The sequence below is a fragment of the Fusarium graminearum genome, chromosome 4, assembly GCF_000240135.3.
Source record: "Fusarium graminearum PH-1 chromosome 4, whole genome shotgun sequence".
Lineage (NCBI taxonomy): Eukaryota > Fungi > Ascomycota > Sordariomycetes > Hypocreales > Nectriaceae > Fusarium > Fusarium graminearum.
In genome coordinates this window covers 4,709,371-4,726,860 of record NC_026477.1, presented here as the reverse complement: position 1 = coordinate 4,726,860, position 17,490 = coordinate 4,709,371, and the positions used below count along the sequence as shown (strand labels likewise).

Sequence of the window (17,490 nt, the reverse complement as noted above, 5' to 3'; positions counted from 1 at the left end):
AGTGCATAGCGCGCCTGCCAAAGTACTCTTCCCCGTTGGCTTGATGAGAGTTAGGAGGGCTTTTATCCACAGGGGCCAGGAGGTGATCCGACGAACCGAAAGCAGAGGTATGTAGCAGCTTGAGAGTCTCAGAAGTACGCGAGTCCTTGGCATTGCTGAGCGAAGGAGTAGGAGATTCGATGCCGAATTGGTTGGGCACAGATGAGGGCCATGGTCCAGCAGGGAAGCGGGCGGCATTCGAGATGCCATTGGAATCGAACGAGGCTGGAAGAGGAGCATCTAGATCGGAGAGACCTTTGTTGTTAACAGGAGAAAGTCCCATGCCGAAGCGCAAGGACTCTTCGTCTCGGGGAGAACCGTAATTGGACCCCGTATAGGACATGTCGATGGTGGGAAGGCCATTCTCGAGACTTGGCTGGCGACCGAGAGAGTGAGGGTGTTGCTCTTGTTCATCGTAGGGATAGGCGGAACCGTATGAAGGGACGTCGGCGCGATAGAGCGAGGTGGTGAGGGCGCTGGTGGAGGATTGATTGTTGCTTGCGGAGGTGGGGTTGGAGCGACCGGCGAGAGCGGAGGTGTTGCCTATCGTGACGCCATTCTTTCCGTAGTTAATTCGTCGGCCGTCGGGGAGAATATGGATGTTTGCACATTTGGGACCGAACTTGCAGTTTCCCTGTATTTTTAGAGACAATTGTCAGTGTCGTTGACGGATTAAAGCCGTTGCGACGGTGCAGATCGAGAGGGGCTGGGGCTGGTATTGGTCTGGGCCGCATGCGGGCGATCTGGAAATCATGATATGGCGCACTCACCTTTGCAAAGTATTTGCAGACGTTCTCGGCAGCATTGCTCAAGTCATGGCTGAAGGGACAGGCATTGCCGGCCTGACAAGCGCCTTGACGAAAGAACTTGCAGGGAACGTGAGAGGTGTCTGTTGAGAAGCAAAAAGTCGTGTCAGTAGGGGACAACGTTTGGCAGGCATGACATGGATGGCGGGGAAGGAGGTCGTGTGCAACAAGAACAAGATAGGTACAAAAGCATAACATCACATCATTATAACGTACTCGGAGGGCTTCGGGGTCCATCGAAGCGGGGAGCAGCAGCACCACCACCTCCTCCAGCGGCAGAAGAAGCAGAAGATGGAGGAGGGTTTGGCTGTGAGCCGCCGTTGGCAACGTTGAGGCTACCGCTCCTTGCGTGGCGGTATTCAGGCATGGCAGCGGTAGGCTTTTTGGGTAGTATTGTAAGGTTAGGTTTTGGGCGAAGCAGAGCAGAGCAGAGCAGAGCAGAGCAGAGCAGAGCAGAGCAGAGCAGAGCAAAGCGAAAGCGAAGCAATTCGCAAGGCAAAGTCGGGGAGCGGGCCGAAGTTTGTGGAGGAAAGATGAGTAGCTTAGTGGAGGAAAAAGAAGCAAAAAGGTTATAAAGTCAAGTCAGGTCAGGTCAGAGCCAAGCCCAAATACTGGTCCAAGGAAGCCGAGACGAGAAAGACTAAGTTGCGTGAAGCCCAGCGGATGGAAGTGGGCGGCAAAGGAGGGCCCGTAGTGGGTGATGGGTGAAAGCGGGCGAGAGTGGCCGAAGTGGGCGTTTGTTGCAGTTTAGTTTAGTTTAAGTTACAGTACCTTACTCGGTGGTACGGTATGGACAGTTGGAGTCGAGAGTCGAGAGTCGAGTCGAGGATCCGAGTCCAGATGCGAACGAACGAACAAGTGAACAAAAACGATGAGAGACAAGGTGTGGGGGGGGGGGGGGGCGTTTTTTTGTCTCGTCTCGTCTTGTCTTGTCTTGCTGTTATTATTATCCTTGGCTAATAATCAATGGTACCTTTTGGTCTGTTACCAACAGGATGGACTGTCTTGTCTGAGAGCAACGAATGACGGATATGGAGGGGTTGTAATAGACCGCCGTCCCAAAAAGTGACTTGTTCCGTGGGTACAAAATGTATGCACTGGAAAGGTACCTGTCGGGGTAAATGTCGCCGTGGCTGGTGGGATGGTGCAACCGGCGGCGGCGGCGACGATATGCTTTCAAAATTACACTACCGGTCAGGGGGTCGCGGCGATTTCTTCCAGATTACGCGGTCCGAGAAATGGTGGCGGAAATAAAGATGAATTATGGTTCTGATGTGAAAAAAGAGGTGAACTTTGAATAAGGAGACGTTGTTGGTACGCCTTTCAATGTTTGGCCTGGTCTGGTCTGGCCTGGTCTGGTCTGGTGATGGATCGTAAACTGATTGAATGAAAATCCAGACAGATCTCATTCAAGTCAAGTTACCCCGTAATTTCCTCTTTGGTAAAGTACTTGGTGGTAGGCAGATGCTTGCATCGAATAGCGACCAGCTTGGATGATGATCCCTAAAAGACGTTGTATGGGTACAGTGTGGTGTGGTATCTGTATGTAAGCCAAGCCAAGCCTTACCAGCACAGCACTTCTTTTCAGTCTTCCAGATGATAGTCAGTCAGTGCTGATATGAGAAAATAGCCGAGTCGGCGATTTATCACAGGACGATAACAAGGTGGCGGATATCCCGGGATGCTGTTTTTGGTCCCCAAGTCAGACGTGCTGTGTAAGAAGAGTGCTGGCGATATTGGTGATCCTGGTGATATCGCAGGTGACTGATATTAATCACACACAACACAACAAACGTCGTAGATAAATTAATAATGTAGGATGTAGGAAATCAAAAGAAGGACGGAAAGGCCATCATACGCAATAAATAAAAGCAAACCTCTCAGGTGGGCAAGGCATGCCTTTTTAATGCAGCCCGCCAAACCCATGCTTACCTACACAGGACCTCCATGTCTTGTGGCTACCTACACGTTGGTCATGGTAGTCCTTCCTGGGCCCTAGGCAGAAGATTCATTTCAACGTGACTGATTCACGTACCCGAACGACACCTCGACCTGTGCCTATCGCCTCGGCGGCCCACACGGCTGCCCGGGCTGGGCGTAGACTGTAGAATATCTGAGATACTTGACCCATGTACGCAGCGGGAAAGGCTGAGGGTGGGATACCCAGGATACTGAACCCGTGAATTCTTTTTTTCTCAACTCTACAGCACGAATCTGAAACATCACAGCCCCCCCCTCGTCGTCTTCATGTCAACCCAGTTTACGTTGACCTAAACACCCCTCAGTGACGGACCTACGCGAACCGGAAGTCTAGGCATGGCCCTAGACCAACTAACTTGTTCACCTCGATCCATGAACCTGGAATTGTCGCCCATCTTTGGGTTGCATGTTGGAGAAATATAGATTAAACTTTGAGATTATTTAATATTCCCCAGATGTGGCTGGCTTTACTATATATTGGCCACCCCCATTACTGCGAAGCCTCGTCCTAAAAGAGACATCTGGATGACAAGCGATTGAAGAATCAGGCCATCTCGGGGTCACACATTGAAGTCGTAGGTTGCTGAATAACTTGTTATAATGCATAATTTCATCCCGTTTTGGGTTGCATTGGCGCATGTAGGGAGCATGATGTTTGTATCATAGATCTCATCTGCATCTTGTTGATAGTAGAGAATCCTAGCCGTATAAGCGAGACCCTTTGGATCACATCTCAAGGACAGGATATCGGGCAGATAATTCCCAATCAAAAGCCAAGGAGCTAGCACCGGGTCGATAAGACGCAGTGAATTATAGGTGACAGTGCTGCAAGTTCATGTCGGTCGATTACCATCGCCACTGGCATGCAGCAACGACACTCATCACACCCTCTCAACACATGGCCATTTCACAATACATACCGACATGGCCGTAAATGTCCATTCTTGGCGTATACAAACATGCTGAATACATAGCTGCCGCTCGTATATCACCAAGAGTTCCTCGGAGATGGAAGGTCGCCACTCGCCGATTTATTGCCCACCCTCCTCCATTCGACAGGACCCCTACAAACGTCCAAGAGCCGGATATCCAGGGTTCCGACCTGTAGTTCCGACTTGTGGTTGCCTTTTTTGTTGGATGGCATTTTGTGAGGATGACGATAGTACCGTTGCTGGTTTTGTTTTTGTGCTGCCTCAAACAAATTGTCTCGTTCAAGAGGATATCTATGTATCATCCATTGTTGTTGTTTTACATGCAGAGTGCTATCCATACATGCATGCTGGCTGCAGGCCTGCTGAAAAAGGATATCCCTGTCTGTCTGACATACATACATACATGATTACAAGCCACCAACCGTTCACCGTCGTCACCTTTACGACCAAGGTAATCGAAGCCTATTCCCAACTCGGCCAACTAGACCCTCGTCCCTCGTGTCCATGTGCGCCCAGGATGGGCATCCCACTCACTCTGTTGCACGCACCACCAGAGCCAGGGTCCTTTCTGTCTCCATCGTCAATCCCTTGGCGTCATTGCTCAGCCAGGACTAAGTAAGTACAGACAGATAGGACGAGTCTCGATTCGGTGAGTGACGCGTTTCGCGCTTGCGCAGCCTGCCGTTGATTGACATGCAGTTGTTTATGTGTGAGGATTTGAAAATGCACTTGAATCCCATCTAGGTCGACCGAGTCCTTGATAAAGCGCTGTCGTGCAACAGTTTCAACGTTCCAACCTCGCACAGATATGGACACAACGCCCAGATTGGTATGACTCGGGAAAGGGAAATATCTCCGTGTTGCGACCGTCGGTGGGATCTTGTCCTTTCTTGTCTGGGTAATTCGGTGTTGGTGTTACCCATTGTTTCCACCGTCATTTAAGAATCATTGACGCCATTGCAAGTCATAACCCCTGTTGTTTAGTGTACAATGCAAGGCAGACAGACTGTGGGATGAAAAGATGACTTTGTTGGCCCAAAGGAGATTCACTCTTTCTTCTCATGTGGTAGTACAAGCAAGAGACAAGAGGTCGGAATAGTCAAAGTAATAACTTGCAGTAGTTACTCCAACTCCAACTACAGCCCAGCCCAGCTCATTTCAGCTGCATGTAGGTATTTCCTGCAGCGCCCGTGCAGCGCATCTAGCAATCCGGTCACTGATGGCTAGCGCGCTAGTGTCGTCTTAGGCGCAAGGTCGAAAAGGTCCCCTGACAAAATAGAGCACTACAGGGAGCAAGGCGGGATTTCTAGGCGGGGGTCCGAGCGCTGATCTCTTGTAGGTGGGTCCAGATCCAGAAATAGCCGGCGCCGTAGAAGTCAGTACTTGCCGCCAGCTTCAAAACTCCATCACCAAATTCATCTGTATCAACAACAGACATGAAGACAATCGTTACTATACAGCGCACACAATCAAATGTTTCAGTGCGAGTCATCATTATGTGTGGGTATGATCCATCTATCCACAGCGCTTCCGGATAAAGCCGGATACTAGAGTGTCAGTTCGTCATAGTCATTCACTCTTGCCGTTTATCATCACCACTTTTACCACATGACCTCTCATTACCTACCGCCTCTTCCTATCTCAAACCATTCTACCCACCCCTCTTTTTACACTACGGCGAATATACACACGCACCTTTGTGTCGTTTATTCTCCCCCCGGCTTCTTTCGTTCCATCCCGAGCCTTGTTCCATCTCCACTCCGTTCAAGACATCCTTCGATATCGTCTCCGCTCGGTCTAACTAGACTATAGTCTTCTTGCATACCTACTGCATGATCCATCTCTCTATCCTTCGTTAGGCTGCGAATGCACATTGCGGGTAGCTTCCGCAGACTAGCATCGTGTCTGAGGATGGATGCCCAGGCCTTCATCACCGCCCAACACACATGCTCAGCAGTGGCAGCCAAACCAATTACGAGCCATCGTTATCCCATCTCATCACGCATCCCTGTTGACTCAGCTGTCATTGCGCACTGAAATGTGTACATGTTTGCAGGTGTTTGCAGGTGTTTGCAGGTGTTTGCAGCTTGCATCCACTGCTGCGGTATTTGAGTTTCGGCCTTGGGAGGCTGCACCACTCATCTCGACCTTGACTTCGTCTCGGGACCAATCCATCTACAGATGGATTATTGATCATATCATAGCACAGAGGAAACAACTGCGCCACGGCCGGGCGAGATGCCTCTTGGTCAAGTCCTCAGCCTTGGTTGTCTCAGGCGGGTGATCATCAACACCACCACCACAACTGATACCCTCCTCATCACGACGCTTTTCTTGATTCATCCCCCTGTTGCACCCTTCTTTCGCCTCTTCTGTCTCTATCACCTTGACGACACTCCCCCCATGGATTATCATGTATCTCGTGTGGTTCAACTGCCGAGAAACACTGATGTTTCAGGAATGCTATTCCGAGTTCAAAGCGTTTTGATAAACAACATTGCACAGACTTGTGTAAGATTGCTTACGTTCTGTTCACTCGCCGTTTTTATAATCAATATATGACACCTGCAGCCTTGGGAAAATGTATTGGCTGCCGAGTGGCTTGGCCATCCCCAGATCTCGTAGCCTTTTACGTTAAGTGGCGGCCTTGTCAAGTGCTCCTACTCCTACAACCCCTCTCTTTCTCTCCGCAAAGTTAAAATAACCTTCACTCTACACATCCCGGTTCTGCGTTGAGTACGCGCAAGCCTCAGCTGGTTCGCATCCCACTGCAAAGCGATACAAGATGTCAACTTGAAGCTGTTTCTTCTCTTCCATAATCCGGACTAAGCGCTCGGCAAAGCCTGACACACCCACCCACTAATGTACACCACCCGTCCTCGTGCTCTGCCTCCCGATCCAAGGCAAGGATAGTCCACCCACCACTGCTACTGAGATCGACTTATTCCTTGAACATGGGGGTCTACTGTACTTTATTATGGACATCCTGTCGTAGTAGTAGCAGCATCTTGAGAAGCCTCATGATCCTTGCCCCACATCATTCGACTCCAAACCCCAGCGCCGTCATCACCTTTACCCAATCCTTTTGCTTGCCTTTGCCCCCAGCATCGCCAAGACCTCTGAATGTTTTGGAAATCCTGTTCAGATCCATGAGATATCAGCGTATTAGACATAAACCGGTGAAAACCCTCCGGCGTCATCCTGCTTTCGTGCGTCAAGGGTCCAGTCCAGTACAGCCCCCCATGTTCCTTGCTGTAGAGACCCTGAGGACGATCTCTGTCCTTAACGGCCATTGCCACTAATCTTTACTTCTTTGGAACAAACAGACCTTTATCCACGTTACGAACTCCCCAGGGTCCGAAGAAACCGAGATCGTTACGACTATGCTAACGCAACCCATCATGCCCATCTGTTGCTGCTTGTGAATAGCATAGTGGGTTTCCAAGGACGCACTATGACACCATTGCTATAGAATCACGATAAACGCATCCTGCTTGACACCCGAAACACTCAAACGAAGACTTCCGGGGTCTATGTGAACACCAGTCACACGCACCGACCGACTACTAGTACAAATGCCCAGAGCCTCGCTTGCTGACAACCTCACTTACAAACAGGATCGCAACCCAGCAATATTGCCCTCGCTACGCTTCAGCCGTAGGCAACATGGCAACAGATGACCTCGGTGCATGTCTTGGTCTGGAACCCAGGTTTCGCAAATAGGAGGGCGGCCAGGCTCGACTGTAGCCTCAAGGGGCGGCCCTTCGTATCTAGCAACAGCGAATGGAACGGGCCGTTTGAGTAACAGAGAGGAGTCTCCCTTCAGACGGAGAGGCGGGACGCGTGACGAGCCGCATCTCTTTTCTTGAGTAGAATTCTCTTTCCCCACTGTGGAGGAGACGCAGACATTTGTGGCAAAGGTTGGGGAATTAGACTAGTTGTAAGCTGTAGGTAGTATCGAAGGTGGTTGAGTCTGTGGCTGGTGATGCTGATGAAGTTGGAGAAGGGGGGTGTAACTACCACCCAACGTAGAGAGTGACATGCAATGGAACCACAAGAAAACAAGTAACGGTGTGCGCATTGCCAAAGTAACGGGAACGTGGCGTCTTCTTTCTTCTAGCTAATGTGCTGAAGAAAAGAAGGGCGGTCTATCGCTAATCGTGGATATGTTTCCCTTTCTTGACAGAGGGGCATGTATGTAGTGTTGTTGATTGTGAAACATAGAGAGAGCAACACTGCATATCCCGCATCGAGAAACGTGTCAAGTTACACTCGGCTAATGGAGAGGATTGCTTCGTGTAGTGGAGTTTAGGGAGATATGTGCTAAGCTATAAAGAGGACTTTTTTTGATACGATACGAGGGTCACGAGAAAGAAAAGGGGGAAACATGATCTCGATTAGATGTCACCAGAGCATAGATTGGAAAGGTGAAGAGTAACAAGTCAAGGTCAAGGGCAGACGACCTATTGGTGGAAGTAGAACCGAGAAGTGCCATGGAACGTTGTCGTGGTGAATGCACTTTTGTTCGAGATGTTCTAGGTTTGGACATCTGGATGCATGGCGGGAGGTGGAAGGATAGCAGCTGATTTGTATACAGTTTGTACACTCCTGGCGTGGCCTGAACACTGAAGGTATTCTTGCTTTCTGGAATACTGCGCTGGTGGTCTTGTCACTCTTCTATCGTGGTAGCATAGAACGGACATGAACATGGACGATAAGTTGATGATAGCAAGCATCCAGTGCTGTGTAAATAAGCAAGATAAGAAAGTCAATCCATGGTGTTTATATGAGCGCACTCGACATGATTGGTAGCGAAAGGTCGATCGAGATAGCGTAAAGTCCAGGTCATGATATTGTGATGCTGGTGTCGGGCTTCGAATGGGTAAGCGCCTCTTTCTTCCTCCAACTTCGCAAACCCGCCCATCGCCTAAATCGAGTCATCTTTACCGACGAGCACATGGCTCTCTGGTTGTGTAATTTTATCCAATAACTTTGCGGAAATATTATGAATGTTCTTGGTTGCGATGAACGGTCGAAGGTTGAGAAGGCCAACTGATTGAACCGTTGTGTTGTCGGATTGTTGTTTGTCGATGTCTACCTAGCCAGAACAGCAGGTTAAGTATAAAAACTATCCCGCTCTATGATAAGCTTTCCATTATCAGTATCCGACTTGATTCTCAAACAAAGAGAAACATGGATGAGAAGTATTAAATATCTCGAGTTTCTGTCTCTCCATATCTTATCACGATAAGAGCATGATATCTTATCTTATCTACATATCTGCAGTATCGCTTGCTCCCAAAGAGGAAATTGATGAAATGAGTCATTCTGGCTCATTCTGTTTTAGGAAAAGCGTTCCCCTCCTTGACCCACTTGCCGTCTCATTGACGGGGAATACTCACAGTGCTTTTTGAAGCTCCGATGCACTGGGCTGATCATTATGGTTCATTATTGCTCATTATGAGTGATGGACTATTAGAGATATCACGGATGGGCTGCATAATGGCAGGCCTGAATCTTTTATAAATACAACTTGATATCCTTTGATAGCTTACTGGGCTTGGGGGGTTAGAACGGGTGTATAAGATGGTATGGAATGTCGATGGCCTCCCTCGTTCGAATTGTAGTGGATGTTGAGTTGAGTTGTCAAGACGGGTACGCATGAGTTTGACTATGTTTTGTTGTGCTGTCTTGCAGTTCTACGATATGAGAAACATCAAGCTTGAGCGAACTCGGTGTTGATCAAGACAAACTAGAACACAAGACAACACTGACAAGGCACATCATCACTAGAGACGGAGAGAGCTCATTAAGTGTCAAAAAAAATATTTGTAGTCATTTGTAAAAGCAACAAGGAAAAAAGCAAACTCGCTAACTCGAAACAATGTATCTAGAAGTCCTTTCAATGCCCCGAATCGCCATAGCATAATAGCAAACACGGTGTCAAACTTGGTCTTGTTTCTCTTTGTTTTCTCATTTCTTCGCAAGCATTTCCCTAAGAGTATCGTTCTCTGCCTCCTTCCTCATAAATTTAAGTTTCCAATCATCACATTCCTTCGCCTTGGCAGCCAAGGCCTCCTCAAGCTCAGTGATGCGGTCGATGCGCTTCTGGCGGTACTTGCGTGCCGCGAGGGTGTTGCGCTGGCGCTTGAGGGTGACGGCTGAATCCTCTTCTTCGGGAGAGGATTTGCGTTTGCGGGAGGACGACGATGATGATGATGATGAAGAAGAGGGGGAGGGGTGGAGAGAAAAGGTAGATGTTCCTGGGATGGCGGATGTTGATGTTGGAGATTTGGTTCTAATCGTTGGTGGGGGATGAGGAGTGCTGGATGAAGAGCTTGCAGTAGCAGGGTACTCGATGGGTGTTGTAGAGTTGACAGTGAGGAGAGGCTGCTCCTGAGAGAGGAAGCCATCTCCAACCACATCGAGCGAAGACTGTGTATCCAAAACGTTCAATTCCGGGATCATGATATTGTCGAATAGCCCATCACCGCTGAAGTTCTGAACGTCATTGTCGTTGGTGGCAGCGGTGGTGTTATTATTGTTGGCGATGTTCCCGAAATCCCACGTCGCTCCATCAAACCCGTTGTAATCGGCCGGTAGAAATTCCAAGTAGGGAGAATAGTTTTCAAAGAGAAGCAGACCAGGATCGATGCCGAGATCGTTACTAGGTAACGACGCCGGGGCAGCGAGCAGACTACCAGGACATGGCCGAGGCGAGGCTGCAGGCGGCGGCGGATGCACACGCTGCTGCCATTGATTCAAGTTGAGGGGGCGGCGGCCTCCCCTACGTTTGCAGAGAGGCCGTTAGGCTGGAGGGAGAAGGGATGAGGACGAAAAAAACGGAGATGTCCGTTTTTTTGGTTGATGATGATGAAGAGGAAAAGAAGGGATGCGAGAAGAGGTGAGGCATTGGGGTTGCTTTATACCTGCCATATTTAGAGTTGATCAGTGTACAGTGTGTTGGATACGGCGCTGTAAACGGGGCTGATTCTGGTCTGTCTGAGACAGCCGCCCTGCCATGGGTCCGAGGCCCCGAGTTGAAACATAGGTTAACAGCCTTGCGTTGTATTAAGTTTACGATGTGATAGGACAATAGACATGCAGCTGATGAGAATTGTATGAGTTGTTACTCTCTAGATGTGCATGTCTGACTCGGTGCTGTCTTGCTTAGACCGCCAGTATCAACCTCCAAGTACCTGCTATGGTATCTTGTGCCGCTGTGTACATACCTCGAGTTGTCTCTATCAACCCTTTTGTCAATCATCCATTTGGCTGCGTACGGTGTGAGTCAATGTGGACTTTAATGCGGGATACAAAAGAGGCTGAGATTATCTCCAACCAATACATTGACACCAATACTTGGTTACATGTGAAGACGTCGGAGTTTTGTACGGGTCCGTGGGCCCGACTCTGTGTCACAAAGACCACACAGTAGATAGGTAGTAGTAAACTTGCAAGATGTGGAAATAAACTGGAAATTGTGAGATAAATCAGGAAACTTGGGTCTTGCCAAACAAATATCTCTACTGAATAGCTCCAAGAAGTCCCATCATGAGTCGATATCGCGTGCGTGGTTTTGTCTTGGTACTCTCGTTCAAAGTGCTGTTGTTGTGATTATACCCAAGATACAGTATAAGAACAAACCAAATAAATGGGGAAATCTATTTATTTAGTCTTGGGATCATTAGGAGAAAGAATAATATCCCAGTGCTTGAATTGCTTGAAATCACCCGATTATCTGTTCGAATCGTCTCATCTCGGAATTACCAACACAGCCTGCGCCCTTCAGCAATCGTCCTTCAAAAGGCTCGCCCTTGGCAAGTATAATAAATCGCTTAAACGGCATTTCCGAGCTGTTAAACATGTCATGTTATAGCATCCTTCAAAATGTCAATATCGCGCCCTTGCTCGACCTTCCTCTTTGATGGAGTATAAGCTCGATAGGTGAGGCATTAAATAGTACCTGAAGATGATTAAATAAACTTTCAAAGTCGGCCATCATCATCACATATTGACCAAATCAATAACTCACTCATCTCGCTTACAATATCGCCATGTCAAACAACTACCATTTCCGTATCGCTACTGCAGATGAGGCCCCTCACCTCCAAAACCTTATCCATGCAGCGTTCCGCTTCACCGGCGCCAGTATCGAATGGATCGGATCACCAGAACTCGCCGAGACATTCACAATGGACATGGGCGTCATCGTTGAGAGGATAAAATCCCCTGAAAACGTCTTTTTCATCCTAAGCGACGAACCCAACGGCCCCGCGATAGGCTGCGTCAACGTCTTCAAGAAGGGCCCTGACTACGGCCGCATAGCCCTACTTGCAGTTGATCCGACCATACAGCGCAGCGGGCTGGGCAAGATTGTCATGAACAAGGCAGAGAGACATCTCAAGGAGGAATTTGGTGTCAAGAGGATTGGGTTGAATGCGCTGCAGACGAGGAAGGGCCTTATTGCGTGGTATGAGAGGCAGGGGTATGTCAAGACGGGGGATCTGGAGAGGATTCCTATTGAGGGATCTGAGGATGAGATTGTGCTTATTGAGTTTGAGAAGAATGTTTGAGGTGAATGCTTGATGGTTGGGGATGATGGAAACTGATGGATGGGGACGTGGTAGAGATGAGTGTGGTTTTATGTCACATAAAGACTTGGATTAACTCAGAAAAGATGTTCACAAACTCCATCGCCAACCATGAGCGGTATCCGAGATTGTCGTATAAGTGAATTGTCCAAACTCACAATCAAGACAAGATGGAAGATTAGTGCAGTCATGCCGCCATCACCGCTTCAATCCACAAGGCCACGCAAGCAAAAAGGTCTGGAAGAATATATCAGAGCTTAACCAAAGAGTCAATCCCAAAAGGGTTCTCTTTGAAGATCTGGGTAACATCGCCCATGCTCCACCACTGAGGCTCAGTAGAGTTTATGTCTCTCAACAAATCGATTCATGCACCCGATGATGATCATAGAAACTTCCTTTTCTAAATCACGGTCTCTTTTTCTAGCAGCCGAGCCACCATTCTGCCTTCCGTCATTCTTTATCTTCTGTTGATGACAGTACGCCTCGCTTCATCGCGGTGCCATTAATAGATCCAAGCTTAACTGGATTATGCTCAGCCTTCAATTAGCATTAATTGCCTGCCATCTAACGGTCTTGGCAGAGACCCTTATGGGTACACTTTGTGATATCTCAACGCATGTCATGTCTACTTCCTAGATGCCGTGTAATTATGCACGCAGAACCAGGCCACGAATACTTCGAGACATTGCCAAGAAGGTCTACGAATCTTTATTGCGCGGCTTGTTGTTTACTGCGGTGAAACGCCCATAATTCTTCGTCTGTCGTTCTCTTCAAACGAGACAGGTCATCTTGGACACGTTGATCGAGAATCAAACATGATAGGGCTCAAACAAGGCAATCGCCAAGACAGTAGCGAATAAAATAAATAGAGATTGATAGATAAAACGCGTGGCTAACGAGGCTGGTGTTGCTTGGCAGCTGAGATCGATGCATGTCGATAACTTGAGACGAATCATATCACAACAGGGCATCCATTAAATGGACTCTCCAAAGAAGGAAAAACCTCACGCGACCAAAAAATAAAGGTGAGAGACAAAGAGTTTCCCCAGGCTGCCCAGAGCCAGAGACCGGGGAAGTGGAGGGAAGTGTTGCGTGGCCTGAACAAGCCACTGACGATCGTTTTGTTAGTGAGGCGTCGATCTTTTCATGCAAGAAACCTTCTCGGACTTCTTTTTTGTTACGATCTGTTTTCGTGGAGATGGAGTCTCGGAGAATAACTGCCGAAGGAATAGCTATGTCATTGGGGCCTTGATCTGATTCATGTCGGGTCGGGATATGTAGGAGCGAGTAGGGGAAACTAGAGAGTCTGTTGAATGGGGCAGGGTGGTGTTACAAGGGTAGCTAGATAATAAGCTTAGACAGGTAGTTGGCAGAGCTGACGTCCTTTCAGCTCGGAGGGAAATATAAGCATAAAACAGCCAAGGTGTGTTTAATTTGATGCTTAGTTTTACAACGTTGAAACAAGCTCACTAAGAGAAGCATTGGCATTACATAACTACACGGTGACATTGGCATCGGCATTGACTATTCCTCGTGTTCCCCGTACGTCACTAGTAATTAAATCATAACCCCAGACCTGAACAAAGTTGTCCGCCCCTGTTTAGTGGAGTGAGAAGGACAAAAAGCCCAACCCGTCATGACGCTGTTGCCAAGACCAGGACTACAGGAGACCAGTTACCGTGTCGCAGATGAGTCGTGGCAGACGATCAATTGGTTGGAGAAGGGCTTGGCAAGTATTACGAGTGCCGTGGCTTGGAGCAAATAGACAAGGATGAGTGAGTTACTGCTAAGGTTTTCGGCTGTTGGGATGTGCAGAGTAAAGCAAGGACTGTGATGCCAAGAAGGGAGACGAAAAGGTTGTTAGTATTGGGCATGAAACAAGAGAGAGACTTTTCAGGGTTGTGTATAAATACATGTCTTGGGTCGTTCTTTGTTTTCATCATCATCATCATCATCATCATCATCATCTCAGTTCAGCTTCATCAACAAACTCCAACTCACTACCTATACAACCTAGTCAAGCACTACATCAATTCATTTACAACACCTTCAAAATGTACACTTCAACCATCGCCCTCGCTATTGCTCCCCTTCTCCTCCTCGCCCGCGCAGATGTCAGTCTTGATCGCGACGACATCCCCCGCGCTTGCGACACCATCTGCAACCCCATCGTCGACCTGACCCGGGCTTGTGACACCGACCTCCGAGGAGACCGTGACCGCGAAGAGGATCGTCTCGAGGCTCAATGTGTCTGCACCAATGATTCCTTCAACGTCGCTCGCGTCGCTGCTCTTTGCGCCGACTGTATTCATCAGAATGCGCCTCGCGACAACGACGATGATGACGATGATGATGATGACCGTCGCGATGACACCAAGGGTGAGTAACTTTCATCAACTGATGAGATCTCAAGCTAATTATATGCAGACATTGATGATATCCTCTACACTTGCGGCTTCTCTTCTACTACTTACGTCGCTTCTGCCGCTTCAGCTGCTGTCTCTGGCGTTAGTGTCGATGCCAGCCGTCCTACCGACGCTTCTCAATTGACCACCACCATCATTGCTGGTGCTACAGGAACCCGAGGCAGCAGTGACCCTTCCAACACTGGTAGCAGCGGTGGTAGCGGAAACAGCAACAACAACAACAACAACAACGATGCCTCTGCCACCAACAGCGCTGCTAGCCCTGATGAGACCAACGCTGCTGCTGCCATGGCTCCTGTTGCGTTCGTCGGTGCTGCTGTTGGCGCTGCCATGCTCCTTGTCTAAGGGTTTTGCTGGGATGAATCGGAGATGGAGAATTGAGTGAGACGCAAGGTTACTTTGTGACACAAAACCTGCATGGAGGTTTCTGCTTAGAGATTTATGCTTAATGAGCCACGACACTATCTATTCAATATATAACTACCCAACAATCTATATAGAACTCTCATGCAAAGTGAATGTTTGTGTATGCGACTTGATCACACTTCATCGCCAAATCGAATCTCTCTTCTGACAGGCGGCGTCTCATCACCAGCGTGTGCAGGTGCGTGTGGCTCAGCACGAAGACTTCGGCCACCAGTAATAACAATTGGTCCACTCGGTCTGCGATCGTTGTTGCGACCAAAGTACTTCCCAACGAATGGGATTCTTCGTCGGAGCGAATCATCTGGAGCGTTGATCACACTGTCACTAACCGCTTGACTCAATGTCCTGGGGACAAAGTATCCTAGTTTTCCAACTGGGATACTCAAACCATGAACAATCTAAGACTCTGTCAGTACACGAAATGTTGTTCTCGAGTGGGTGGCACTTACAATACTGCAAACAGTCAGGAACCAGACTATTATGCGCGTCTGCTCGGCCAAATCCTTGACATCACTTCTCGGGCGACCGTCTTCATCGCTTAGATGCGTCTCAATAAACTCGACGGTGATGAAAAGGTAGAAGATAGCCGATACGCCAATCGGTCCAAAGAAGCCGACAAAGACGGCCTGCTTAACCTCTTCAATCTGGCGAATCCACTTGTGCATTGCGAATACCCAGGGAAGTCTCCTCAAGAGAAGAACGCAGATACCCAAAGCCACAAGACGCTCAATGGAAATGACAGTCGTGGTGTTAAAGTCGCTCCAGGGGATGTAAGCGCCGTACCACAGGAAGATAGTCACGTTGAGGAGCATATCGATGGTCGGCTGCAGTGAATCATCTTTGGTCTCGAGTCGGAACCAGTCATCCCATGTGAATACATTGCCTGCGATGAAGCATGCGAGCACATCATCTGTGCCGACCATACCGCATGTTCCCAGGACGAACAGCGCAAGCGCGATGGCAAACACGAGAAAACTCTCGCGATCAACGTAGTTGCGCTTCTCGGCAAAGTGAAGCATCTCTTTGCCAACCCAGCCCACCACAGCGCCATATATCACGCTGAGAATGATGGTGTAGCCCCATGTCATACCGAACCAGAGACCCATGGCATCGCCGGCTCCCCCCGACGTCGCACCTGCGCCTGTGAACTTGATGAGATACAAAGCTAGGAACAGAAACGGATATCCGAGGCCGTCATTGGCGCCTGATTCAGCCGTAATTAGGTACTGAAGATCCTGTGGGATGTTGTGGTCTGCGAATTTGCCCTTGACGATCACAGCGCTGAGCACAGGGTCTGTAGGGGTCACGCAAGATCCGATAGCGAGGGCGTGAAGAAATGGAGGCTGGCCTGCCAATGCCCACACGAGAACACTGGTAGCCAACCACATAGACGTCATTCCCGGGCCGAGGAGAAGAGAAATCGACTTCCATTCTTTTACAAGATACTTGCTCGGGAGCTGCACGCCCGCGAGAACAAGCTGGACACCGAGAACCAGGCGTGAAAAGTTGAGCGTTATAGCACTGAGATCTGTTTCACAAGCCTCCCTCGAAAGAACATTGCAGCTAGCATAGTCTTCCGGCCGGATGAAGTTGGCACCATTTGGTCCAAAGGCGACGCCTGCTAAGAGTGAGATGACTGGAGTTTGTATGTTAGTTAGTTGCTGCTGCCAAGAAATAGCCAAGAGATTTGAAGTCCGGGGTATATCTTACGGGCTTCGGAGAGGTAGTAGTTCTCTTTGAGGAGGTACGAGACAAGACCAAACAGAGAGATGAAGCCGCCCAATACAGCAACTACGATGTTGAAGTTTGTCGTCTGAAGAGGAATTTCCCAGATGCTGTAAGCCATTTTGTGTGTAACAAGATTGAGAAAGGAAAATGGACATGATGGGCATGACATACTACTACCTGCCCAGCTGCCTATCCCCGTATTATACCTATTTGGGTATAGTACACTTGTCAGTGGCCTTGGTACATATCCCTGGCGGTAAGTATCTTGACCAATTAGATAATAGAAGCTTCATGCTAACTCGTTTTCATGAGATATAAGAAGAAGAGAATATGTATGGCAACATGGAGTTTATCGGATTGGGAGTCTTTACTCATAAATGGTGGTACTTCGTGAGACAACACTTAAACTAGATCTTGTTTGACAACAAAGGCCTCATAGTTTTTGACATCTCCGTGATACCAATAGACGGTGTACAATAGAACCGACGACACGGACACATACTATTATGATCACGATTAAACAAAAACAGAAAGAGAAAGTTGCTTCGTGTTGCACCTA

General features: G+C 48.6%; 7 protein-coding genes across 7 annotated transcripts; 2 read left to right on the top strand and 5 right to left on the bottom strand.

The window, feature by feature from the left end:
* Positions 1-608: 608 nt before the first annotated feature.
* Positions 609-1,212, bottom strand: FGSG_07864 (uncharacterized protein; the record flags this gene model as incomplete). Its single annotated transcript, XM_011329392.1, has 3 exons — positions 609-673; positions 806-928; positions 1,062-1,212. 3 exons carry the CDS (start codon positions 1,210-1,212, stop codon positions 609-611), a joined length of 339 nt encoding a protein of 112 aa, XP_011327694.1.
* A 2,173-nt stretch (positions 1,213-3,385) lies between these two features.
* FGSG_13236 (uncharacterized protein) lies at positions 3,386-3,786 on the bottom strand (the record flags this gene model as incomplete). The annotated part of the gene is made up of 2 exons (XM_011329391.1): positions 3,386-3,650; positions 3,746-3,786. The coding sequence occupies 2 exons, from the start codon at positions 3,784-3,786 to the stop codon at positions 3,386-3,388; spliced, it is 306 nt and encodes a 101-aa protein (XP_011327693.1).
* Positions 3,787-6,732: 2,946 nt separating this feature from the next.
* On the bottom strand, positions 6,733-7,050 carry FGSG_13235 (uncharacterized protein; the record flags this gene model as incomplete). The annotated part of the gene is made up of 1 exon (XM_011329390.1): positions 6,733-7,050. The coding sequence occupies one exon, from the start codon at positions 7,048-7,050 to the stop codon at positions 6,733-6,735; it is 318 nt and encodes a 105-aa protein (XP_011327692.1).
* A 2,288-nt stretch (positions 7,051-9,338) lies between these two features.
* Positions 9,339-10,618, bottom strand: FGSG_07863 (uncharacterized protein). Its single transcript, XM_011329389.1, has one exon. It carries the CDS (start codon positions 10,223-10,225, stop codon positions 9,731-9,733), a length of 495 nt encoding a protein of 164 aa, XP_011327691.1. The 5' UTR covers positions 10,226-10,618; the 3' UTR covers positions 9,339-9,730.
* A 1,196-nt stretch (positions 10,619-11,814) lies between these two features.
* FGSG_07862 (uncharacterized protein) lies at positions 11,815-12,333 on the top strand (the record flags this gene model as incomplete). Its single annotated transcript, XM_011329388.1, has 1 exon — positions 11,815-12,333. The coding sequence occupies one exon, from the start codon at positions 11,815-11,817 to the stop codon at positions 12,331-12,333; it is 519 nt and encodes a 172-aa protein (XP_011327690.1).
* Positions 12,334-14,363: 2,030 nt separating this feature from the next.
* FGSG_07861 (uncharacterized protein) lies at positions 14,364-15,271 on the top strand. Its single transcript, XM_011329387.1, has 2 exons — positions 14,364-14,730; positions 14,779-15,271. Exons 1-2 carry the CDS (start codon positions 14,406-14,408, stop codon positions 15,120-15,122), a joined length of 669 nt encoding a protein of 222 aa, XP_011327689.1. The 5' UTR covers positions 14,364-14,405; the 3' UTR covers positions 15,123-15,271.
* A 45-nt stretch (positions 15,272-15,316) lies between these two features.
* Positions 15,317-17,049, bottom strand: FGSG_07860 (uncharacterized protein; the record flags this gene model as incomplete). Its single annotated transcript, XM_011329386.1, has 3 exons — positions 15,317-15,601; positions 15,653-16,839; positions 16,914-17,049. 3 exons carry the CDS (start codon positions 17,047-17,049, stop codon positions 15,317-15,319), a joined length of 1,608 nt encoding a protein of 535 aa, XP_011327688.1.
* Between the last annotated feature and the right edge of the window lie 441 nt (positions 17,050-17,490).

Bases quoted from the DNA above. Each gene is read 5' to 3' on its own strand.
- FGSG_07863 (XM_011329389.1), bottom strand. From the start codon at position 10,225: ATGATCCCGGAATTGAACGTTTTGGATACACAGTCTTCGCTCGATGTG.
- FGSG_07861 (XM_011329387.1), top strand. From the start codon at position 14,406: ATGTACACTTCAACCATCGCCCTCGCTATTGCTCCCCTTCTCCTCCTC. The intron at 14,731-14,778 runs GTGAGTAACTTT...AATTATATGCAG, and splicing joins CCGTCGCGATGACACCAAGG to ACATTGATGATATCCTCTAC.